At 56.1% G+C, this 24085-nt stretch overlaps 3 protein-coding genes across 6 annotated transcripts in view; 2 read left to right on the plus strand and 1 right to left on the minus strand.

Annotated features, from left to right (window-relative positions):
• The first annotated feature begins 240 nt into the window (after nucleotides 1-240).
• On the plus strand, nucleotides 241-17825 carry LOC101598261 (complement C4-A). The gene is made up of 41 exons (XM_045156400.1): nucleotides 241-373; nucleotides 486-684; nucleotides 2053-2254; nucleotides 2547-2617; nucleotides 2693-2781; nucleotides 2974-3056; nucleotides 3200-3296; nucleotides 3420-3525; nucleotides 3606-3738; nucleotides 5276-5391; nucleotides 5505-5681; nucleotides 5807-5992; nucleotides 6083-6268; nucleotides 6457-6615; nucleotides 6862-6988; nucleotides 7151-7225; nucleotides 7515-7712; nucleotides 7800-7911; nucleotides 7999-8069; nucleotides 8311-8450; nucleotides 8601-8810; nucleotides 10641-10692; nucleotides 10786-10875; nucleotides 11003-11212; nucleotides 11360-11435; nucleotides 11517-11673; nucleotides 11776-11892; nucleotides 12005-12176; nucleotides 12392-12624; nucleotides 12697-12864; nucleotides 13372-13431; nucleotides 14616-14709; nucleotides 14790-14982; nucleotides 15114-15204; nucleotides 15306-15380; nucleotides 16243-16345; nucleotides 16508-16597; nucleotides 16678-16776; nucleotides 16930-17013; nucleotides 17222-17354; nucleotides 17507-17825. Exons 1-41 carry the CDS (start codon nucleotides 309-311, stop codon nucleotides 17646-17648), a joined length of 5241 nt encoding a protein of 1746 aa, XP_045012335.1. The 5' UTR covers nucleotides 241-308; the 3' UTR covers nucleotides 17649-17825.
• Nucleotides 17826-20745: 2920 nt separating this feature from the next.
• On the plus strand, nucleotides 20746-23856 carry LOC101598560 (steroid 21-hydroxylase). The gene is made up of 11 exons (XM_004671988.2): nucleotides 20746-20941; nucleotides 21055-21144; nucleotides 21486-21640; nucleotides 21731-21826; nucleotides 22249-22350; nucleotides 22447-22533; nucleotides 22629-22829; nucleotides 22956-23134; nucleotides 23226-23329; nucleotides 23412-23676; nucleotides 23757-23856. Exons 1-11 carry the CDS (start codon nucleotides 20746-20748, stop codon nucleotides 23854-23856), a joined length of 1575 nt encoding a protein of 524 aa, XP_004672045.2.
• Tnxb (tenascin XB) overlaps nucleotides 23735-24085 on the minus strand; it is a 74441-nt gene continuing 74090 nt past the window's right edge. For all 4 annotated transcript variants that reach the window (XM_045157327.1, XM_045157326.1, XM_045157329.1 and 1 more), the window contains one exon: nucleotides 23735-23985. In XM_045157327.1, the coding sequence (XP_045013262.1) occupies nucleotides 23884-23985 (102 nt within the window). In that variant the 3' untranslated portion in view covers nucleotides 23735-23883. The remainder of the gene's footprint in view (nucleotides 23986-24085) is intronic.

Consider the following 24085-nt stretch of genomic DNA (forward strand, 5'->3'; position numbering starts at 1 on the left):
AGGACAAGCAGGTGTGCATATGTGCAGACACACAGATGCACTCAGTACACCCAGCACTGGGATGAGGGGGTTAATGGGGAAGGACAAGATCCATTTCAGGGCCAAGATTTCCTCAGAGACCCTGGTATGTGGGTGCTTCCCCAACACCGGGCCTGGGGCCAGTTGTATTTCTTGACTATCACGTGGTTTCCCGGCCCAGCTGGGCAAGGGGAGGAGCAAGGTCCAGAGTTAACGCTGCCCCAAGCCCTAGGTTGGTCAGAAGGGAGCAGACCAACGGACAGACTTGACCCCCACCGGACCCTCCAGCCATGAAGCTCCTCTTGGGGCTGATCTGGGCATCCAGCTTCTTTGCTTTGTCTCTGCAGAAGCCCAGGTCCTGGGGCAGGACCCTGGGCGCTCGGGTGGGGCGGGCCGGCGAGGGGCTTCAGGACTGCATGAAGGGGCTCAGGGCCGGGCTGGGTCTGAAGGCTGCTTCCACTTCTCAGGCTGCTCCTGTTCTCCCCTTCTGTGGTTCACCTGGGGACCCCTCTGTCGGTGGGGGTGCAGCTCCAGGATGCACCCCCAAGACAAGTGGTTCAAGGATCAGTGTTCCTGAGAAACCCAAGCAATAATGGCCACCTCTGCTCCCCAAAGAGGCACTTCACCCTCAGCTCAGAAAACGACTTCATACTCCTGAGCCTGCAGGTAACTGCCACCTACAACCTCCTGCTGTTTCTCAGCCCTCTTCCTCCCCTCTAGTGCCTTTATTTATTTATTAATATTGTTTGTTTATTTAAGAGCAACAGACAGAGGGGGAGAGAAAGAGAGAGGGAGAGAGAGAAAAAGAATGGGTGCATCAGGGCCTCCAGCCACTGCAAACAAACTCCAGATACATGCACCACCTTATGCATCTGGCTTACATGGGTACTGGGGAATTGAGCCTCAAACCGGGATCCTTAGGCTTCACAGGCAAGCACTTAACTGCTAAGCCATCTCTCCAGCCCTCTTTTGTTTTTTTGAGGTAGGGTCTCACTCTAGCTCAGGCTGACCTGGAATTCACTCTATAGTCTCAGGGTGGCCTCGTACTCACAGCAATCCTCCTACCTCTGCCTCCCAAGTGCTGGAATTAAAAGTGTGCACCACCATGCTGGCTCAGCCTTTATTTGTTTTTGAGAGAGGCTCTTGCTATGTAAACCTGGGTTCCTTGAACTCTTAGTGATCCTCCTGACTCAGGCTCTCAAGTGCTGGGATTACATGCATACTTACCCCTTCTTTGGCCTTAAAAAAAAAAAAAAAATTGGCAGGGCATGGTGGCTCATGCCTTTAATCCCAGCATTTAGGAGGCAGAGGTAGGAGTATTGCTGTGAGTTTGAGGCCACCTTGAGACTACATAGTGAATTCCAGGTCAGTCGGAGCTAGCGTGAAACCCTACTTTGAAAAACAAAACAAAATTATGACCACGGGGTATGCATGTGTGTGAGGATATGGGCATGCCAGGGCCTCTTGCCACTACAAACCAACTTCCAATGCATGTATTGCTTTGTGCATCTGGCTTTATGTGGGTACTGGGGAATCAGACCAAGGATGTTGGGCTTTGCAAGCAAGTGCCTTTAACCATTGAGCCATCTCCCCAAGCCCCACCTTTAAAATTTTTTGTTTTGAGCCAGGCGTGGTGGCACATGCCTTAAATCTCAGCACTTAGGAGGCAGAAGTAGTAGGATCCCTGTGAGTTCAAGGCCAGCCTGGGACTACAAGGTGAGGTCAGCTTGGGCTAGAGTGAGACCCTATCTCAAAAAAAAAAAAAAAGCTTTTGAGGCAGCATTTTACTATGTAGCCCAAACTGACCTTGAACTTTTAGCAACATTCCTCCCTCAGCCTCCTAAGTGCTAGGATTCCAGCTGTGTGTGTACCACGCCTGGCCCCTCTGTTGCCTTTTCAGGGACTTTGCTTTCCTCAGCAACCTCCTCCTTCCTCTTCCCGGTCCAGCACTCTCCTTGCTGTTCCTGTCTTCCTGGCTCTCTATCCTCTTCCTTCTGCTATGTCTCTGACAGGCTTCCTCGCTTGTCCTGACAGGTCCCCCTGGAAGACGCAAACAGATGTGGCCTCTTCAAACTGCTCAGAGCCCCTGAGGTCCAGCTGGTGGCTCAGTCTCCCTGGCTGAAGAGCTCTGTGTCCAGTGCCGTAGACATTCAGGGTGTCAACGTGCTCTTCACATCTCGCCGCGGGCATCTCTTTGTGCAGACTGACCAACCCATTTATAACCCTGGCCAGCGGGGTGAGCCTCGGCCTCAGAGCCTCTGTTCAACCCCCTTCTAGACCTCTCAGAGCAGTTGTGGTGTCCCTTACATGAGGAAACCCCAAAGAAAGTGCCACCCTGGAGCGTTGCTCAGCAGTTGAGCCCCCTTCCTTCCCTGGAGTTTCCCCATCCCATGTTCATCTCTCCACTTTGTGCATCTGGCTTGACGTGGGTGCTGGGGAATCAAGTCCAGGCCGTCAGGCTTTGCAAGCAAGCGTCTTTAACTGTAGGCCCTCCCCCACCTTGCTCATCTCTCATTCTTCACTCCTAGTTCGGTACCGGGTCTTTGCACTGGACCAAAAGATGCGCCCATCCACTGACACACTCACGGTCACAGTGGAGGTGAGCCCCTGACCCCTGGCATTTCTGCTCACTGATATGAGCCCCTGCCTAAGACCACTCACACTCCCCTTGCAGAACTCTCATGGCCTTCGTGTGCGGAAGCAGGAGGTATACACTTCCTCGTCCATCTACCAGGATGACTTCATCATTCCAGACATCTCAGAGTGAGAACCGCCACTTGGGGGTGGCTCCCTATCTATACCACACTGGCTCCTGTTTCCCTTGCCCCGCCACCCCTGCGTCACATCCCACCTGCGCCTGGGGCGTGCCCCAGCCCCCTTCCTGGGATCTTAGTCCCTGGCTCTCCATGGTCCTCCCGCGCAGCTGGGCTGAATTCATACCTTGTCCATTTGCAGGCCAGGGATCTGGAAGATCTCGGCCCGCTTCTCAGATGGCCTGCAGTCCAACAGCAGCACGCGGTTTGAGGTGAAGAAATACGGTGAGTGCTGGTGACATGGAGGGTAGGAAACTCCTTTCAGGAAGGAAGGGCGGGGTGGGGGCAGGTAGCAGGGCAGCACTGAGGGTGGGGAGTCTTTGGAGGGTCTTTTCACCTGACTCACCTGTCCCTTCACCCTGGATCAGTACTTCCCAACTTTGAGGTGAAGATCACTCCTGGGAAGCCATACATCCTGACAGCGTCCGACTACCTTGATGACATTCAATTAGACATCCAGGCCAGGTAACCCCAGCCCTTCAGCTCCTGCTCCACGGCTCCCTGGGTAGAGAAAGGGCTGCAGGGCCCAGCCTCCCTCCCTTTCCCCTGCCCTTGTCCCCCATTCTCGCCCATCTCTCTGGACAACAGGTACATCTATGGGAAGCCTGTGCAGGGCGTGGCTTATGTGCGCTTTGCGCTCATGGGTGAGGATGGGAAGAAGACTTTCCTTCGGGGACTAGAGACCCAGACTAAGGTAGGAAGGAGTTGAGGGAGGAGACAGGTAGCGGAGATGGGGACTCAAGCCTCACCCACATCCTGTTTCCTTGGTTCTAGCTGGTGGAAGGCCAGAGCCACATTTCCCTCTCGAAGGCTGAGGTCCAGGCTGCACTGGAAAAGACCAACATCCAGCTCGATGGACTGCTGGGGCTGCGTCTGTATGTGGCGGCAGCCATCATTGAGTCTCCAGGTGGGTGGTTTTCCCCTGTAGACCTGTGACAAACACCCTGGAAAATTAACACATATAAAGAACAAAGGTTTAACCTGGCATGGTGGCACATGCCCTTAATCCCAGCATTTGGAAAGCTAAGGGAGAAGGACTGCAATAAGTTGAAGGCCAGCTTGGGGCTACAGAGTGAGTTCCAGGTTAGCCTGGGTTAGAGGGAGACCCTGCTTCCTAAAAACAAAAACAAAAACAGGTGGGCATGGTGGTATACACCCTTAATCTCAGCACTCGAGGCAGAGGTAGGAGGATCGCTGTGAGTTTGAGGTCACCCTGAGACTACATAGTGAATTCCAGGTCAGCCTGGACCAGAGTGAGACCCTATCTTGAAAAACCAAAAAGACAGCTGGGCATGGTGGTGCACACCTTTAATCCCAGCACTTGAGAGGCAGAAGTAGGAGGATTGCCATGAGTTTGAAGCCACTATGAGACTACATAGTGAATTCCAGGTCAGCCTGAACTACAGTGAAACCCTACCTCGAAAAACCACATGCACAAAAAAAGACAAAATTAAAAAAAAAAAGGAACAACACAGGTTTATCTTGGCTCATGGTTTTGGAGATTCAGCCTACGATTGTTGTTGACTCTGCTGCTTTTGGGCCTGTGGCAAGGCAGTGCTCAGGGTGGGGAGTGTGGTCTGTTGGCAAGGTAGTGCCCAAGGTGGGAAGCAAAACCACTCACTTCCTGTTGGGAAGCAAAAGAGAAGAAGGGGTGGGGTTCCCATGGCCCTTTTTTTTTTTTTAAGATTTTTTAAAAAATTTATTTATGTGAGAGTGACAGAGAGAAAAAGAGGCACATAGAGAGTGAGAGAGAGAATGGGTGCACCAGGGCTTTCAGACACTGCAAACGAACTCCAGACGCGTGCGCCCCCTTGTGCATCTGGCTAACGTGGGTCCTGGTGAAGCGAGCCTCGAACCGGGGTCCTTAGACTTCACAGGCAAGCGCTTAACCGCTATGCCATCTCTCCAGCCCCCCATAGCCCTTTTAAGGGCATGTCCCCAAGGACCCAAAGTGCTCCCGCTGGGCCCTACCCGGTAACAATTGTACCTCCCAATCATGCAACTCTGGAAACCAAGCTGGATACTTTGGGGACATTTAAGATGCACGTTATAGTGGACACCCTTCTCTTTAACACAGCACCACCCCTGACTTCAACACCAGCGCCTCGAACATCAGTACCACTCTTGGTACCACCCATGACTCCCATTCTTCAACACCAACACCACTCCAACCCCGACCCCTGCCGCCCCACAAAACACCCTGAAGTCTGTCCCTTTCCAACATGGTTCTGCCCCTTTCTCATCTTAGTTTATTGAACTTTTGCTCATTCATGCACCTGCTCACTCACCCAGAGAACATCTGTGCGCACCTGCGTGTGCCAGGCTCCATGTTGCCCGTCAGCCAGCATGCAGATGAAGACTGCCAGCAACCAGCAGCGCGCTCCCCCGCTCTCTTGCTCCTCTTGGGCTCTGTCCTCCACTTCTCACTGCCCTCTGTCTTGCAGGGGGAGAGATGGAGGAGGCGGAACTCACATCCTGGCGCTTTGTGTCATCCGCCTTCTCCTTGGATCTTACCCACACTAAGCGGCATCTTGTGCCTGGGGCACCATTCCTGCTACAGGTTTCTCTTGGAGGGGCAGGACTGGAGGGGAGTGGGCATGGGTCAACGTGGCCCCTGCATAGTCTTGCTGACGGCTCTTTTTTTTACCAACCTGTCCCCACCTACCCATTTAGGCCCTGGTGCGAGAAACGTCAGGCTCCATAGCCTCGAATGTTCCTGTCAAAGTTTCTGCAACAATAGTCTCTGGGTCAATTTCAAAGGTTGAACACTTTCAACAAAACACAAATGGACTTGGTCAAGTCAGCATTTCCATCATTGTCCCAGCAACGGCCACACAACTGCAGCTCCTGGTAGGGCTCCTCCTGCAGGCGCTGGAGAAGGGAGCGAGATGCCAGCCAGTGCCCGAGCACCACAGCCTGGCTTGTGGCTTGCAGGGCGGGAGAGGCCCGTGACTCTGCCCTGTCCCTCTGTCCAGGTGTCTGCAGGCTCCCTCTATCCCGCAGTAGACAGACTGACCGTGCAGGCCCCGCCCTCAGAAGGCTCTGGCTTCCTGTCCATTGAGCGGCTGGACTTCACACCCCCTCGTGTCGGAGACACTCTCAACCTGAACCTGCGAACTGTGGGCGTTACTGGGCCCACCTTCTCTCATTACTACTATATGGTGGGTGGGGCCGGGCAGTGGCGGAGGTAGGCTGCACAGAAGCACAGTGAACAGAAAACCCCTCTCACCTCTCCCTCCCCCGTGGTGCAGATCCTATCCCGGGGCCAGATTGTGTCTGTGAGCCGAGAGCCCAGGCGGACCCTGACCTCCGTCTCCGTGTTGGTGGGCCATCACCTGGCACCCTCCTTCTACTTTGTGGCTTTCTACTACCATCAAGGACGCCCAGTGGCCAACTCCCTGCGTGTGGACGTCCAGGCTGGGGCCTGCGAGGGCAAGGTGTCTGGGGCTGGAAAGGAGTCGTGTGTGTGTGTGTGTGTGTGTGTGTGTGTGCGCGCGGGAGTGCTCAGAGCAAGGACCATGGTGATTGCCGGCAAGGCACGGGTTTAGCTTGGGGAGCTCCGAGGATGCGCGGAGCTGAAGGACACTCTCTCCACTCTAACCGACCCCTCTTCTGCCTCTGCCAGCTGGAGCTGGATGTAGATGGTGCCAAGGAGTATCGGAATGGGGACAGTGTGAAGTTACACCTGCGAACGGACTCCCCCGCCTTGGTGGCACTGGGAGCTGTGGACACCGCCCTGTATGCTGTGGGTGGCAGGGCCTACAAACCCCTCGACATGGGCAAGGTTTGTCAAGCCCCATCCCTGGTCTTCTCACCCTCTTCCCCTGCTGCTGTGCACCTGAGCTCTGGCCCAGCTCTCACCTGGCCCCACAGGACCTCCTGGTTGTCCCCCAGGCCCTGGGCCCAGTCTGTCTTCTCTCACTCCACAACTCTCACGGTTGTCCCGGTGCTGCCCTCTCTCCCGCAGCTGGGTGGCGGATCCTGCCCTCAGCCATGCCCACCTCCGAGCAGCTCCATGTTTTCTCCTCAGGTCTTTGAGGTCATGAACAGCTACAGCCTTGGCTGCGGTCCTGGAGGTGGGGACAACGCCCTGCAGGTGTTTCAGGCAGCGGGTCTGGCCTTTTCTGATGGAGCACACTTAACCACAACCAGAGAGAGTGAGGACAGAGGTGGAAAGGGAGTGGGTAGGGGCAGACAGGGAAGGAGGAAGGGGCATGCTCGGACCGGGAATACAGGGTGGGAAGTTGGGTCTAGGAAGGGGCCCAGAGGGGAGGTTGCCTGTGGCTCTGTGGCTTAACTATCATCTTGCTCTTGACCAGGCTTCGGCTGTCCCAAGGAGAAAAAGAGTCGGCAAAAGAGAAACGTGAACTTCCAAAAGGCAGTTAGCGAGAAGTGTGAGTTGTGGTTTGCGGAGCAAAGCTGTGCCATCAGCTGGGCGCCTGTGTCTGGGGCCGGCCTGGGGGCCATGCGCTCTGCCCTGGTGTGGAAGTCATCTGCTCTGCCCTTCCGGTCCCCGTGGTGCTCAGGGCCAGAGAGCCAGTTTCTGGGGCTGAAGGCAGATGGCTGGGTGGCATACTCCACTGGCCTCCCTAATCTTCTGGGGAAAGTCCTGGTGGCTCTAGGGGTCGGGCCAGACTGAGCTCTTGCTCTTTCACACTCACCTTGCCTCCCCTACCCTTGCAGTGGGCCAGTATGCCACCCCAGAAGCCAAGCGCTGCTGCCAGGATGGGCTGACGCGACTGCCCATGACCCGCTCCTGTGAGCAGAGGGCCGCCCGCGTGGCCCCGGCGGCCTGCCGGGAGCCCTTCTTAACCTGCTGCCGGTTCGCCGAGGACCTGCGCAAGAAGAGCCGGGCCAGGGGCCCAGTGGGCCTCGCCAGAGGTGAGTGGCCAGGCGGGGCTGGGAGCCGGCAGCGGAGCCCGGCAGGGAAGAACAGCCCTGCTCAGTCCCGGCTCCCGTGGTCCCCAGCCCTGGAGGTCCTGCAGGAGGAAGACCTGATCGATGAAGACGACATCCTTGTTCGCAGCGTCTTCCCGGAGAACTGGCTGTGGAGGGTGGAGACTGTGGACAGCCATCAACTGTGAGGGCCTGGGGGACCTGGCCTCGTTTCTGGGCTGGGCCTGGGGTTAGCCACGGGCTGTGCAAAGCGTTCCTTGTCCCGCCACAGATTGAAGCTTTGGCTCCCGGACTCTTTGACCACGTGGGAGATCCATGGTGTGAGCCTGTCCAAAAACAAAGGTGGGATGGCCCTGCTGGGTCTCACTCTCACCCCATTCTCCTCAGCCCCGGCTCCCTGCTCAGCCCTTGGCTCCCAGGATGGGATGGGGACATCCATGGAGCTGAGAGAGTCTGTACCAACCCCTCCTGGGTCTGGCCAGGGAGTAGAAGTAGGCTGACGGCAGTGCCATGACACTCCCTGCCCTTTCTACCTGTGGCCTGTGGCCTTGACTGCCCCTCAGATCTCCGCCCCGCCCCACAGGCCTGTGTGTGGCCACACCAGCCCACATCCGGGTGTTCCGTGAGTTCCACCTCCACCTCCGCCTGCCCACGTCTGTTCGCCGCTTTGAGCAGTTTGAGCTGCGGCCGGTGCTCTATAACTACCTGCCTGACAACCTGACTGTGAGGCCCCTGGGAGCCGGCGGGGGGGGGGCACAGGATGCGGAGGAGGGGCTTTGGAAGATGGGGGCTGAGGGTGGCTCCATCCAGGGGCAGGCTGGACAGGAGCTGAAGTGTACCTGGGTTCTGGTCACCTCTGTTCTCCTGTCCCAGGTGAGCGTCCATGTGGCCCCAGTGGAGGGGTTGTGCCTGGCTGGTGGTGGAGGGCTGGCCCAGCAGGTTCTGGTGCCAGCGGGCTCTGCCCGGCCTGTTGCCTTCTCGGTGGTGCCCACGGCTGCAGCAGCCATGTCTCTGAAGGTGGTGGCTCGAGGGTCTTTCGACTTCCCTGTTGGGGATGCAGTGTCTAAGATTCTACAGATAGAGGTATGAGCGCCCTAGCTCGCAGCTCTGCCCTCAGCACCCGGCCGGCCGGGCGGGGGCTACGCACTCACACACAGCGCTTTGACCACCTTCTGTCCTGCGCGCTCATGACTCAGCTCTGCCCCTGAAGTCAGTGATTTGGTTTTTTAAAAATATTTTATTTGCTGGGTTTGGTGGAGCATCCCGAGCACTCGGGAGGCAGAGGTAGGAAGGAGGATCACTGTGAGTTCAAGGCCATCCTGGGACTACACAGTGAATTCCAGGTAAGCCTGGGCCACAGTGAGACCATACCTTGAAAAACCAAATTTAAAATAAAATAAAATAATTTATTTATTTAAAGAGAAAGAAGGGGAGAGAGAGAAAGAGGCAGATATAGAGAGAGAATGGGCGCACCAGGGTTTCTAGCCACTGCAAATGAATTCCAGATGCATGCACCACCTTGTGCATCTTGCTTATGAGGGTACTGGGAAATTGAACCTGGGTCCTTAGGTTCGCAGGAAATCACTTAAACTGTGAAGGCATCTCACGGGGCCATTTGGGAGGCATAGGTAGGAAAATTGCTGAGAGTTCAAGGCCACTCTGATACTAGAGTGAATTCTATGTCAGCATGGACTAGAACAAGACACTATTTTAAAAATAAATAAATAAAAATGAAAAAAAAACACATTTTATTTATTTGAAAGAGACAGAGAGAGAGAGAGAGAGAGAGAGAGAGAGAGAGAGGATGGATTTGTGCACCATGGCCTCCAGCTGCTACAAGCAAAATCCAGATGTATATACCACTTTATGTGGGCACTGAGGAATCAAACCCAGGCTGTCAGGCTTTGCAAGCAAGTGCTTTTAACCATGGAGCCATCACTTTAACCCTGGCCTCAAACTCACTATACCTGGCTATCCCTGAGGTTTTAACATTTTTATTTATTTATTTGTTCATTTGTTTGTTTTTACTTATTTATTTATTTATTTATTTATTTTTTACTTATTTATTTATTTATGACTGTGTGTGTATGTGTATGCCAGGGCCTCTTGCCTCTGCAAATAAATGTTATGCCAGACACTGTGTCTTTTTTTGTTTGTTTGTTTGTTTTTGAGTTAGGGTCTTCCTCTAGACCAGGCTGACCTGGAATTAGTCTCAGGCTGGCCTCAAACTCACAGCGATCCTCCTATCTCAGCCTCTCAATATATATATATAGATATATATATATATATATCTAAGACAGAAAGAGAGAGTATGAGTATGCCAGGGCCTCTTACTACTACAAAAGAACTCTAGATGTGTGTGCCACTTTGTGTGTCGGTGGGTACTAGGGGAATCAAATAGGCTTTGAAGAAAGTGCCTTTTTTCTTTTTCTGCAAGTACCTTTAACCACTGATCCCTCTCCTGAGTACCACTTGTGCCTTTATTTTATTTTAATTAATTAAGTAATTTATTTATTTTGAGGTAGGGTTTGACTCTAGTCCAGGCTGACCTGGAATTCACTATGTAGTCTCAGGGTGGCCTAGAACTCACAGCGTTCCTCCTACCTCTGCCTCTCAAATGATGGGATTAAACGAGTGTGCCAACATTATCTGGCTCTGGTTTATGTGGGCAGCTTGGGAATTTAACATTATTATTATTATTTAGCATTATTAACCTCTGAACCATCTCCCAGGCCCCTACAGTTTATTTTTTTGAAGTGCTGGAGATTGAGCCCAGGGCCCTGTGCATACTAGGCAAGCACTCTACCCCTGAGCTATGTCCCTGAAGTTTAAACTCAGTCTCTAGGGCATTTGCACTGGGAGGGACAGGTACAGCTCTGGCCGATCTCTCATAGCTGTGTTTCCATGAGACAGAAGGAAGGAGCCATCCACAGAGAGGAGATTGTCTATGAACTTAACCCCCTGGGTGAGCACCCCCTGCCCCGGCTATCAGTTTCCCAAGGGTGTTGTGGGTCATGGGGAACGTGAACGGGAGAGTCAGCTTCTCCCATCTCCCTAGACCACCGAGGCCGGACCTTGGAAATTCCTGGCAACTCTGATCCCAATATTATCCCTGATGGAGATTTCAACAGCCTCGTCAGGGTAACAGGTGGGTGTGCCATCTAGTCCTTCCCATGGGCACCCTTGATTCATGGAAAGCCTGTGGACCCTTATTTTGGCCCTCCAATCCTGTGTCCTAGACTCACTCTCATCCTTAACCTCTCCCTCCTCTGAAGCCTCAGATCCACTGGAGACTTTGGGATCAGAGGGTGCCCTGTCCCCAGGAGGCCTGGCCTCCCTCCTCAGGCTTCCCCAGGGCTGTGCAGAACAGACCATGATCTACTTGGCTCCGACACTGACCGCTTCCCGCTACCTGGACCAGACTGAGCAGTGGAGCAAACTGCCACCTGAGACCAAGGACCATGCCACGGACCTGATCCAGAAAGGTTCTGGGTGTAAAGGGCCCGCAGTGGGAGCCAGGGCGGGCGAGCAGTGGAGAGTGGGAAGCGCAGGGGGCTCGAGGGGGAGCAGGGTTCTAGACACAAACAACAGGAGGATGAGAGCCGCCCTGCCGGCGTCCTCTCCTCTTCCAGGCTACATGCGGATCCAGCAGTTTCGGAAGAAAGACGGATCCTTTGGGGCTTGGTTACACCGGGACAGCAGCACCTGGTGAGGCAGGACAGTGGCTCCAGGTCTCACGGGGCCAAGGGCAAGGGGAAGGGGCAGAAGCCAACACCCTCTCCCTTTCAGGCTCACGGCCTTCGTGCTGAAGATTCTGAGTTTGGCCCAGGATCAAGTGGACGGCTCCCCCGAAAAGCTGCAGGAGACAGCCCAGTGGCTGCTGACCCACCAACTGGAAGATGGCTCATTCCACGACCCCTGTCCCGTCATCCATAGGCCCATGCAGGTGTGGGCATGCTGGGGGCCTTGTGGAGGGTGCCGATGGCAAGGCTCTCTCTGTCCCTCTCTGCTCCTGGCTGACGTGGCACCCTCTGTGGATCCTCACTAGGGGGGCTTGGTTGGAAGCGATGAGACAGAGGCGCTCACTGCCTTCGTGGTCATTGCTCTTCACCATGGGCTGGCCGTCTTCCAGCGTGGCAGTGCGGACCAGTTGAAGCAGAGAGTGGTAAGGAGGCCCGTCATGTGTCTGCCCTTCTGCCCTTGCCTGGCCCTCAACTCTCTCTGTTCTAGAAACTCGGGTATCCAGGCTATAAGCCTTCCTCCTTTCCACCTTCTAGGAAACTTCCATCTCTAAGGCAAACTCATTCTTGGGGAAGAAGGCAAGCGCTGGACTCCTGGGTGCCCATGCAGCCGCCATAACAGCCTATGCCCTGACTCTGACCAAGGCCCCCGAGGACCTGCAGAATGTTGCCCACAACAACCTCATGGCCATGGCCCAGGATTCAGGCGGTGAGGGTTGGGAGTGCACTTTAAGGAAGCCTGGGGCCTGGGGCTGGGGGGTCCCTGGGGAGGGGGAGGGACAAAAGGGAGATTAAGAAGAAAAATGAAAGCAGAGCAGGGAAGGTTTAAGGTGGAATCAGGAGAGCTGACAGGGTGCACCAAAGAGCCAGGGGATTCGTTGCCTATTAAATGTCTTCCTAGTCAACTGTGGGTTTCCCTTCCAGAAAACCTGTACTGGGGCTCAGTCGTCGGCTCTCAGAACAATGCCGTGTTGCCCACCCTGGCCCCTCACAGCCCATCAGACCCCGTGCCCCAGGCCCCGGCCCTGTGGATTGAGACCACAGCCTATGGCCTGTTGCACCTGCTGCTGCGGGAGGGCAAGGCCGAGCTGGCCAGCCAGGCTGCCGCCTGGCTCACTCACCAGGGCAGCTTCCAAGGGGGATTCCGCAGCACTCAGGTAGGGGCTGCTGTGGGGATCTGGAGCAGGTGGTCCTGAGACCAGGTCCTGACTCCCGGCCAACTTCCCTAGGACACAGTTGTTGCCCTGGATGCCCTTTCTAAGTATTGGATTGCTTCTCACACCACCGAGGAGAAGGGACTCAATGTGACTCTCAGCTCCATGGGCCGCAATGGGCTCAAGTCCCATGTGCTGCAGTTGAACAACCACCAAGCTAAAGGGTTGGAGGAGGAGCTGCAGGTAACACTCCCTCCCTCTGGGGCTGCCATGATGCTAGGAGGCCAGAGCCTCCCCCACCCTCCCAGCTGCAGACTCCCGTGGCCCACCACCTAAAGGTGTCCTGAGAAATCAGGCTCTTGGGTTTGTGATCAAGCCTCTAGGCTCTGCTTTTCTCACCCATGAAAAACACATCTGAGGAGCTGGAGAGACGGCTTAGCGGTTGAGGTGCTTGCCTGTAGAACTTAAGGACCCAGGTTTGATTCCCCAGTACCCACATAAGCTACTTGCACAAGGTGGTTGTATGTATCTGGAGTCCATTTGCAGTGGCTCGAGGCCCTGGCACATCCATTCTCTCTCTCTCTCTTTCTCTCAAATAAATAAAGTATTACTTAGAAAACCATCGGCAGTGTCTACTGCAGGGGTTTAGAGGCTGTATGCAAAGGTATGAAGGTTTGGAGATGAGGTGGGGTCACTTTGAAGGAGTTTCTCTGTGCCCTGATACCATGTTCCCTCTTTTGTTCCTGAAAGTTCTCCCTGGGCAGCAAGATCAGTGTGGCAGTGGGAGGAAACAGCAAAGGTACCTTGAAGGTGAGGCCACAGTGCTGGGCTGGCAACAGAGGGTGGCTTTGGGCACAGGAGAGGAGCTGGGCCTTCAGTGGTGGTCCTGGGGGCAGAGTGTGTGGTAATGCAGGAAGGAGGAGGAAGCCACCTCAGGCTTGGCACCCCTGCTTCCACCACAGGCCTCCACCATTGTTCTGGTCTCCTTTGCTCTGGGCATCTGTCATTTCCTTCATCTCCTCATCCCGTTCCTCAGCCCAGGCCTGTCCCCTGGCCCACAGGCCCTACATGGTCCACAGTATATCAGACCCGGCAGGTCTCTAACTCCTGTTTACTCCTATGTCTTTCTTTGACTGACAGGAGCCCCTTCCACCTAGGAGCCCAGCCACTGTACAGGCTGTTTGAGCGGCTTCCCTCCTATGCCCGGGGTGGCTCCTGCTCTACTCCCCTGCTGCCAGGGCCCTGGTCACTTGTATTCCAGATCCCTTGCCAAGACACTCTTGACTCTCCCTACCATGTCACCCCTCTGGTCTACTGTCCACATGGCAGAGAGACTGACCTTCCTAAACACCAGTCAGATTCTTCTGGAAACAAGTGAGACTTGGTCAAGGCGTGGTGGTTTGTGTCTGTAATCCTGCACTTGGGAAGTGGAAGCAGAAGGATCAGGAGTTCAAGGTCATCTTTGGCCACATCGCGAGTTAGAGACTAGACCACAAGACCCTTTCTCAGAAAAAAAAAAAAAAAAGGGCTGGAGAGATGGCTTAGTGGTTAAGGTGCCTGCCTGCAAAGCCAAAGAACCCAGGTTCAATTCCCCAGGACCCATGTAAACCAGATGCACATGGTGGCGCATGAATCTAGAGTTTGTTTGCAGTGGCTGGAGGCCCTGGTGCGCCCATTCTCTTTCTCTCTCCACTGCTCTGTTTATCTCTCTCAAATAAATAAATAAAAATAAAGTATTTAAAACTAAATTAAGCTAGGCATGTTGGTCCATGCCTTTGACCCCAGTACTCGGGAGGTTAAGGTTGGACGCAGCCCTGCCTCCTGCCTCCTCCCAGCTTAGCCTCGCATCTTACCCTGCACCCGGGCCCTCTGGTTCTCCTCCTGCGGGCGGACTGTTCAGGACGGGAACAAGAGGGCCTCGGCCCTCTGCCCAAGGAGGCATCCTCGGGTGGGTCTGTGCCCCACGTGTCCTGTGTCCTCTGCCCTCTGCCCAGGTCCTTCGTACCTACAATGTCCTGAACTTGAAGAACACGACCTGCCAAGACCTTCAGATTGAGGTGACGGTCGTGGGGCACGTGGAGTACACACGTGAGCACCGGCGGGAGGCCCTGGGCGGGGGCGGGGGCGGGGGCGGGGGCGGAGGCCCTCCTCACCGTAGCCCTGCGCAGTGGCGGCCAGCGAGGACTACGCGGACTACGAGTACGAGGACGCGGACGCGCCGGCCGCGGACGACCCGGGGGCCCCCCCGCGGCCCGTGACGCCCCTGCAGCTGTTTGAGGGACGCAGGCGGCGCCGCAGGAGGGAGGCGCCCAAGGCCGCCGAGGAGCAGGAGCTCAGGGTGCAGTACACAGTGTGCATCTGGTGGGTGCCCAGAGCTGCCTGGCCGTGCTGGGGGGCTTCCCGGCCAGGACGGGAAGCTGGGCCGAGGCTGGGTTGCAGCTTTGAGCTGTGGCACAGGTGGAGCCTGTACAGCTGGCCCCACTTCTGCGCAGGCGCAATGGCGATCAGGGGCTGTCTGGCATGGCCATTGCTGACATCACCCTCCTGAGTGGGTTCCATGCCCTGCGGGCCGACCTGGAGAAGGTACCGTCTGCTACTCTCAGCTGTCCTCAGGAGCCCCAATCTCTCCCTTCAGCAGCCAGGTGGTGAGCCCAGGGCTCCTGACCTGTGACTGTCCTCCACAGCTCACCTCCCTCTCTGATCGCTATGTGAGTCACTTTGAGACCAATGGGCCCCACGTCCTACTGTACTTTGACTCGGTGAGTGGCGGGAAGTGACAAGAGGGTTGTGACTCTGTGTCATGGGTTTCTCAGGAGACAGCTAGGTCAGTAGCCAGGACAAGTGTGTGAGGCACAACGGGGCTGGAGCAGGCCTTAGGCTGTAGCAGGTACCACACGGGTGATGAGACGGGGTGTCGGCTGGGTGGTGTGGGGGCAGGCAGAGGGCCTTGGAGAACTTAAAAGTCTTGCCATAACTCAAATGCAAGGATAGGACTGTAAGTTCAGTTCCACTTGGCCTGCAAGGTAGGTTTGGCTAGGGAGAGGACCAGGGAAGGGCAAGGGGCCTGCCCAGGCCTGTGTTCCAGGGAAAGAAGGGAATGTAAGACGTTGTCAGGTGGGCTGGAGAGATGGCTTAGTGGATAAGGGGCTTGCTTGCAAAGCCAAAGGACCGAGGTTCAATTCCCCAGTACCTACAAAAGCCAGATGCACAAGGGGGCGCATTGTGCCTGAAGTTCCTTTTCAGGGGCTGAAGGCCCTGGTGTGTCCATTTTTCTTTCTATCTATCTGCCTCTTTCTTTCAAATAAAGAAATGTATATGCATATATATATTTTAAAAAGTGGTAAGGTGAGGGAGGGCTGGTTCAGGAGCCAGCCTTCGGCTGGGAGTTTCTCACAGGGAATGCGTGCATGAGGTGAGACTTGTCAGAAGGCCTGGGACAGTGAGGACTGGAACAAAGTCACCATCTTGGTAGTGAGGTCATCAGAGACCTTGGGAACACATTTTAGCAGGAAGGTCACAGAATATGAAGTCCGCTGGAGATAAGACCAGGGCCACCAGACAGAAAAAGGTCACATAAAGAGCCCGCAGCCTGGCCCTGAGCACCTGCCCCGCCCGTGCCAGGTCCCGACCTCCCGGGAGTGCGTGGGCTTTGGGGCTGTGCAGGAAGTGGCTGTGGGGCTGGTGCAGCCGGCCAGCGCTACCCTCTATGACTACTACAGCCCTGGTGAGCACTCACGGGCACCCTGGCATGCGGGGAGGTAGGGGCTGGCACCCTCCTTTGGGACATCATGAGCCCATGAAGAAACGGGTGGTGGGGCATCGTCAGGCCCTCCTTGGGGTGTGGAGGTTGCTAGGAACAACATGTACCCACTCTGTTTTTCTCCAGAGCACAAGTGTTCTGTGTTTTATGGGGCACCGAGTAAGAGCAAGCTCCTGTCCACCTTATGTTCTGCGGATGTCTGCCAGTGTGCCGAGGGTGAGGCGAGGCCTTGGGATTGGGTGCTGGGAAGGGGGCTGGTGGGGCCCAAGCTGGTCTCATCGGATCCCTGGCCTCAGGGAAGTGTCCGCGGCAGCGGCGCGCCCTGGAGCGAGGGCTGCAGGATAAGGACGGCTACAGGATGAAGTTCGCCTGCTACTACCCACGCGTGGCCTACGGTTAGTGCCCGCCCTGCCCAGCTGTCTGACCCTCCCGGGGACCGGCAGCCTTGGTCTCTCTAGACTGCCTCCCCCAGGCCACCTGTGGCCTCTCTGCTGCTGACTGACTTCCAGCACCCTCAACCTTCCCTCCCTTTGCCCACCTGCTCCCAGGCTTCCAGGTCCAGGTGCTCCGAGAAGATGGCAGAGCTGCCTTCCGCCTCTTTGAGACCAGGATCACCCACGTCCTGCACTTCAGTAGGAAGGGGCCGCCGGCTGGGGCGGGAGGGAGGACTGCTTCCTGGAAACTAATCGTCTGAGTGGAAAGCCCCCTGGCCTTAAGGAGCTGGGGCTGACCCATAAATGGGGAACAGCAGCTCCTCCCAGCAGGAGACAGGTTTAAGGCTCGCTCTATGCAGAGGCCTTGACCATACCTCAATCCTGTCTGTGGATGTCATTCCCTCAGCCAAGGACGCCAAGGCTGCTGCTGGTCAGACCCGAAACTTCCTGGTCCGGGCATCATGCCGCCTTCGCTTGGAGCCTAACAAAGAGTATTTGATCATGGGTCTCGATGGAGTCACCTATGACCTCAAAGGAGAGTGAGTCCCCTGCTTCCGTCAGCCCCTCACTCTCCTTTTGCCTACACCCTTCTTTTGGGAACAGGCCCCTGGCACCTACTCCCTGCCCCTCAGAACCCAAGGGCGTTGTGTACCCATCCTGATCCCCGCCATGACTCTTGTGTCCCCCACAGTCCCCAGTACCTGCTGGACTCCAACAGCTGGATCGAGGAGATGCCCTCTGAACGCCTGTGCCGGAGCACCCGCCAGCGGGCAGCCTGTGCTCAGCTCAACGACTTCCTCCAGGAGTACAGCACCCAGGGGTGCCAGGTGTGAGGGGACAGAGCCGCTGCCCTTGGCCCATAAACAGAACCAGGGAAAGTCAGCAGCTGAGGCGGGCTGAGCACCTGGGGCCTGTGTTCCTGGATTTTATGTTTGGAGGTGTGGGAGGGATGGGATGCCCAGACAACATAGCCCCAGGGGCAGGGGCTTAATAAATGACTTGACAACACAGTGTCATGTGTGTGTGTGTGTGTGTGTGTGTGTGTGTGTGTGTGTGCATGTGTACACATGCATGCGTGGCAAGACTTCTACTGCCCTCCCCAGGGTTTGGGACCCAGGGCGGGTTTGTGAACTCTTGGACACAGAGCTGGGGAAGTCTCAGGCTGTGCCCAAACCTTCCCTAGTGCCTCTGTCATGGGGCCCAGCAGCTGTACCTCAGGGGTCCCATTGCCAAACATCAGAGTCAGGCTTGCGCTTGGCAATCACTCAGCTCTTTAGCTTCATGAGCTGCCATTAACCTGCATGCCCCACTGTCTGGTATAGTTGGGATTCTGGGATTTGTAGACTTGAGCTGAGTCCCAGGCTGTGAAAGCCTGTTGATCCTTTTATTGATGGTATTAAGCTGCTTTGCCAGAGCTGTACAACCTTTGGGTCCTGCTATGTCTTCACCCTGGCACTGATTGTAATTAAGCCAAAGACTTCTCTCTCCCATGGTTGGGCATGGAAACAGGCTGAGCCTGGGCCTTGCCGCAGAGACCCCTGGCTGCCAGTGCACCTAGCTAGGAACCTGAATCTCACCTTGGACCTCAATGGTACAGCCTGTGCTCTGGTTAAATCCTGAGGGAAGAGGAACCTTGGGGCTCTGCAGTCTGCCTATAAAGCCAAGGTTAGGGAGTTGGAGGACAGCCAAAGTTCTGACATGCCTCCCCTGAGTCCTGCCATCATTTTTGGCATAGACTGTCTCCAAGCCTTCTTCTGGCCCTCTCTCAACTGTTTCCTTATACACAAAGTGGCCCTGATATGATCCAGGGGGACACCACCCTTATGACTGCAATTCTAGTATGGGACTGAGCCAGTGGAGGCTGACCAGCCCTTCCCTGGGGGACTTCTGGGTAATGACCCCCCTTCAGCCTGGAACCCACACTCTCCTGGTGCGGACCCTGTCACCTGTGTGCCTGGCCCGAAGCGGAGGAAGCTTGACTGCAGAGAGGGAGAGGGAGAAGCAGGAGGGGGTGTGTGTGTGCAGGACTGTTGTTGTTTTTCATCCCTGGCCTTCTTAGGCCAGCAAAATCCCCTTTCCTGTCCTTGGGAACTCTGAACTGTTTCATATTTGTAGAACTCCTGTGTATTTAGAAATGTATTATTTCTCTATTTGCACATGAATGTATGTGTGCATGTGTGCTCCAGGGTTTGCCTCTGCAAATGATTGCTGGTTCAGATTCATGTGAGTGGCTGAGGAATAGAATCTAGGGCATAAGGTATTCTTTTCTCTCTCCTTGAGATAGAGATGCTCACTCAGTCTTGAGCTGCTGGGTTTTAATTTATTTTTGTTAGACTGGTTGACCAAGTCCCAGTGATTCCCTGGTCTCTGCTCTCCATAGACTGGGGTGACAGAAGCATGTGGCCGTGCGGAGATGTTTACATAGGTGCCAGGTTCAGGCCTAGGCAGCCCCAGGCCCTTATGCTCAGTAACAAGTACACTTATCCACCAAGCCATCTCCTCAGCTCTAGCTCTTTGTTGTTTTGAAACAGGGTCTTAGGTTCCATGGTGCAATGGTTAGCACTCTGGACTCTGAAACAGGATCTTGTTGTGTAGCCCAGACTGGCCTTAGACCCTGACCCGCCTGCCTCTGCTTCCCAAGTACTGGGTTACAGGCATGCACCACCACACTTCACTCTAGACAATTTTTTTTTTTTTTAAATCAAGGTAGGGTCTTGCTCTAGCCTAAGCAGCCCTGGAACTCACTATGTGGTCTTAGACTAGCCTCAAACTCACAGCGATCCTTCTACCTCTGCCTCCTGAGTGCTGGGAGTAAAGGTGTGTGCCACCGTGCCTGGCACTCTAGACAATTTTTTATGGCAAGAGAAGCACTGTTAATGACTACATAGGCCTGGATACTGTAGTGCACACCTGTAATCCCAACACTCGGGAGGCAGAGGCAGGAGAATCAAGAGTCCAGGGTCATCCTTGGCTACATAGCAACTTTGAAGCCAACCCAAGCTACTTGAGACCTCATCCCCCAAAAAAGGCAACCCCCGCTGCCAGGCATGGTGGCAGATGCCTGAGTTTGAGGCCAGCCTGAGAACTACACAGTGAATTCAGGTCAGTCTCGGCTACAGAAAGACCCCTACCTTGAAAACCAGAAAAGGAATTAACAAAGCATGGAGATAGGGCTGTGGGTGTAGCCCAGCGGTCAAGTGCTTGCCTAGAATAGGTAAGACTGGGTTCAATCTCCAGTATGTACCATCAACATAACTGCACAGAGCTAGAGAGATAGCTCTGTGGTTAAAGGCACTTGTTTATAAAGCCTGTCAGCCCAAGTTCAATTCTCCAGTACCCACCAAAAGCAGAATGCACAAAATGGTGTGTGTGTCTGGAGTTTGTTTGCAGCAGCATGAGGCCATGGTGCACCCCTCTCCCCACTCTCTCTTGCTCCCTCACAAATAAATACAATCTTTTATTATAAATAATTGCACAGGGACTACAGGCATGCACTGGGATGCTCCAGGCTAATAGGGCCATATGTCTACCCTTGCTTCTAAGTAAAACAGAGCCCCCCCCCCCAATCAACGTCTACTGTCCGTCAGGCAATCCTAGCGGGCACGGACTAGCACTAAGCTAGTAGGGTATGGAGAGAGAGGGACAGGCCAGGGTTGGACTCCTCAGCTCATATGGCTGATTTAGAGCTGGACAGCTAATGCTGGTGCAAGGTCAGGGTTCTGCAGTCCTTTCTTCTTGATGGATAGCTCCATCTTTGATGTGTGGACTCGACAAGGCCAGTGTAAGTGGTGCCAATACAGAAAAGGTGCCCTCTGTGCATGGGATGATGGGAAGCTGTGGGTGAGGGTCAGCCGCCTGGACAGCGGAACGGATGGCTGGGGCTCAAGAGCTATAAGTGGCTGTGCCAGTGCCTTGCCAGCGTCTCTGGCCATGTTGCTCCTTGGGCTGTTGCTGCTGCTCCTGGCTGGCACCCGTTTGCTGTGGTGCCAGTGGAAGCTCTGGGGCCTCCGCCTCCCGCCTCTGGCCCCAGGCTTCCTGAACCTTCTGCAGCCCAACCTACCCATCTATCTGCTCAGCCTCACTAAGAAACTCGGGCCCATTTACAGGGTCCGCTACGGGATGCAAGGTGAGAGATTTTCTCCCTCCCTCCCCCTCTCCCTCTCCCTCTCTCTCTCATGGCCTGTTAGAAAAGCAGACCAGCCTTCTCTGCTGGGACACTGCTGCTCTGCTCTCCCCTAGATGTGGTGGTGCTGAACTCTGCCAGGATCATCGAGGAGGCCATGGTCCGGAAGTGGGTGGACTTTGCTGGCCGACCCCAAGCACCATCCTGTAAGGGCTGGCAGTACTTTTAAAATGTTTATTTATTTACTTTTTAATTAGATAGATAGGTAGAGGAAAAGAGACAGACAGAAAGGGGGGGGTGCATGCCGGGCCTCCAGCCACTGCAAACGAACTCCAGATGCATAGGCTACCATGTGCATCTGACTTATGTGGGTCCTGGGGAATCAAACTTAGGTCCTTTGGCTTTGCCGGCAAGTGCTTTAACCACTAAGCCATCTCTCCAGGCCTGGGCGTACTTCTTGAATGCAGGAGGGTCAGAGGGGACAGAAGGCTGGGATGGGGCCTTTGGCTCGCCTGGTCAGTGACCATAGTCGCCACTGCACCCACAGACACCCTGTTCAACCAGCACTGCCAGCACCTGTCACTAGGGGACTTCTCCACGCTGTGGAAGGCCCACAAGAAACTGACTCGCTCAGCTCTGATGTTGGGTGTTCGAGACTCCATGGAGGCCCAAGTGGAGGAACTGACCCAGGAGTTCTGTGAGGTGAGACCAAGTTTCTGTCTGGGGTCAGCCTCTGTCTCCCATAGCACCCCTTTGTCCCCACAGCCTGTGCAGCCCGTTTCTCTTCCACAGCGCCTGAGAGGCCAAGCCGGTGTGCCCGTGCTCATCCAGAAGGAATTATCTTTCTTCACCTGTAGGGTCATTTGCTACCTCATCTTCGGAGACAAGGTCAAAGTTGCCCTCTTGACCTCTCAGCACCCCCTGATCCCTTCTCTGGTCCTTTGCCATTGTGTGTGTGTGTGTGTGTGCAGAGATGCATGTGCCCCATGTACATGTGTACAGAGGACAGAGGAGAATTTTAGGTCCCCTCTGCCCCCCTCCACCTGCCCGCCATTCATCTGCATGTTTCCTTGTGATGGGAGTCTCTTGTGGATTCTGGAATTTGCTATTTTCCTGAGCCCCAGAGTCTCTGCTCTGCACAGGACTGCAGTTACAGATGTATATAGCCATGCCCAGCTGCTTTATGTGGGGAATAAAGCTCACGTGGTTTGAGCCCCTCTCAGGCCCTCATGCTTGCTAGGGAGCCTGAATTTCCCTCTGAGCCATTCTCCCCCCAGTTTAATTCAAAATTCGACTCCTTTTGATGACAGGACGACTCCTTAGTGCAGGAGGTTCACAGCTGTGCCCACAACTTGGTAAAAGCCTGGGATCACTGGTCCATCAAACTGCTGGACATGTTTCCTTTTCTCACGGTAAGGAGGTAGGGGTCCAGACTCCCCTGGGTCCTGGGAAGACAGCTGGAGGTCCCCACTCCCGCACCCCAGCGGCTAAGTTGCTTTCTTCCCTAGCTCTTCCCCAACCCAGGACTCCGGAAGCTGTACCGGCTCCTGGAGGAGCGGGACCACGTGGTGGGGCAGCAGTTAAGGCGGCACAAGGTGGGCCTGCCCCCCGCGGGGGTGCTTCTTGCCCCTGCCGGGCAGGCTGGCGAAGGCTTCCCGTTCCCAGCTGCGTCCTCCTCCCGCCCTCACAGGAGAGCCAGGTGACCGGACAGTGGAAGGACATAACAGACTACATGCTGCAGGGGATCGAGCGGCTGCGCGAGGGCAAGGGTCTGCACGGGCTCTGCGAGGGCCACGTGCACATGGCCGTGGTGGACCTTTTCATCGGCGGTGTGGAGACCACGGCGACCACCCTCTCCTGGGCCGTGGCTTTCCTGCTTCACCACCCTGAGGTGTGCCCTGGAGGAAGGGCAGGAGGCTCGTGCCCGCGGCCTGGCCTGGCTGTGTTGAGGGGCTCCGAGGCTGGGCGGGGGTCGCCAGCGCTCGGCCCGGCACTCCTAGCTTCCCCGACCTCCCAGGTTCAGCGTCGACTGCAGGAGGAGCTGGACCTCGAGCTGGGCCCCGGCGCGCCCAGCATCCTGACCGCGTACAAGGACCGCAAGCGGCTGCCTCTGCTCAGGGCCACCATCGCGGAGGTGCTGCGCCTGAGGCCCGTGGCGCCCCTGGCCTTGCCCCACCGCGCCACTCGGACTAGCAGGTGACACCCTGGGGCCTGGCCGGGGGGGGGGGGGTGTCCAGGAAGGCCCCGTTGGGGGTCCTGGCCAGCCTCTGACTCCGCCGTCCCGCAGCATCTGTGGCTACGACATCCCGGAGGGCACGATCGTCATCCCCAACCTCCAGGGGGCCAACCTCGACGAGACCGCGTGGGAGCGGCCCCACGAGTTCCGTCCGGGTAGGAAGGGGCGGGGCGCGGACGCACGCGGCGGCGGCCGGCGCCGAGGCTGCAACGAAACCCCTGGCCCGCCTGCCCACAGAGCGCTTCCTGGAGCCCGGCCCGAGGCCGCGGTCGCTGTCCTTCGGCTGCGGCGCGCGCGCGTGCCTGGGGGAGCCGCTGGCGCGCCTGGAGCTCTTCGTGGTGCTGGCCCGCCTGCTGCGCGCCTTCACGCTGCTGCCGCCCGCCGGCGCCCTGCCGCGCCTGCAGCCGCAGCCCTGCGGCGGCGTCAACCTCCGGATGTGGCCCTTCCAGGTGCGCCTGCAGCCCAGGGGTCCGGCGCACGCTGGGCCAGTGCCCTTGACGGGGTAAGACTGGTGCCAGCCACGTGCCTCAGTTTCTTCTTTATTGCTCCCGGGCCCCGCCCCTCCCCTCCCTGTAAACATAGTGCTGTGAGATCGCGCAAAGAAGGCTTCCCCGGCTGGCTAGGCGGCGGAGGCGCGCTGGCTCTCCTCTGGGCGCGACCCCTCAGTGCTCAGCAGTCGTAGTGGGGTGCGAGAGGGGTGGACAGCAGCTCAGCCGCCCCCACTGGGGGCCTCATAGCGTCTGGGTCTCAGCTTCATCTCCGTGAAGGGCACGGAGAACTCGAAGCCCTTCCAGTGGTACCAGCTCACGCCCTGGGCGGACGAGTGAGCAGGCGTCAAGGCTCAGCCTGTAGGGGACCCCCAGAAGCACACCCCCTCTCGCCGCTTACCCCCTAACTCTAAAGGTTGGAGG

Source organism: Jaculus jaculus, chromosome 8, assembly GCF_020740685.1.
Source record: "Jaculus jaculus isolate mJacJac1 chromosome 8, mJacJac1.mat.Y.cur, whole genome shotgun sequence".
NCBI classification, from domain to species: domain Eukaryota; kingdom Metazoa; phylum Chordata; class Mammalia; order Rodentia; family Dipodidae; genus Jaculus; species Jaculus jaculus.

Coding starts and splice junctions, on each gene's coding strand:
- LOC101598560 (XM_004671988.2), top strand. CDS start 20,746: ATGTTGCTCCTTGGGCTGTTGCTGCTGCTCCTGGCTGGCACCCGTTTG. Junction 20,942..21,054: donor GGTCCGCTACGGGATGCAAG/GTGAGAGATTTT, acceptor GCTCTCCCCTAG/ATGTGGTGGTGCTGAACTCT. Junction 22,534..22,628: donor AGCAGTTAAGGCGGCACAAG/GTGGGCCTGCCC, acceptor CCGCCCTCACAG/GAGAGCCAGGTGACCGGACA.
- LOC101598261 (XM_045156400.1), top strand. CDS start 309: ATGAAGCTCCTCTTGGGGCTGATCTGGGCATCCAGCTTCTTTGCTTTG. Junction 5,392..5,504: donor GGGCACCATTCCTGCTACAG/GTTTCTCTTGGA, acceptor CTACCCATTTAG/GCCCTGGTGCGAGAAACGTC. Junction 17,355..17,506: donor ACCTATGACCTCAAAGGAGA/GTGAGTCCCCTG, acceptor TGTCCCCCACAG/TCCCCAGTACCTGCTGGACT.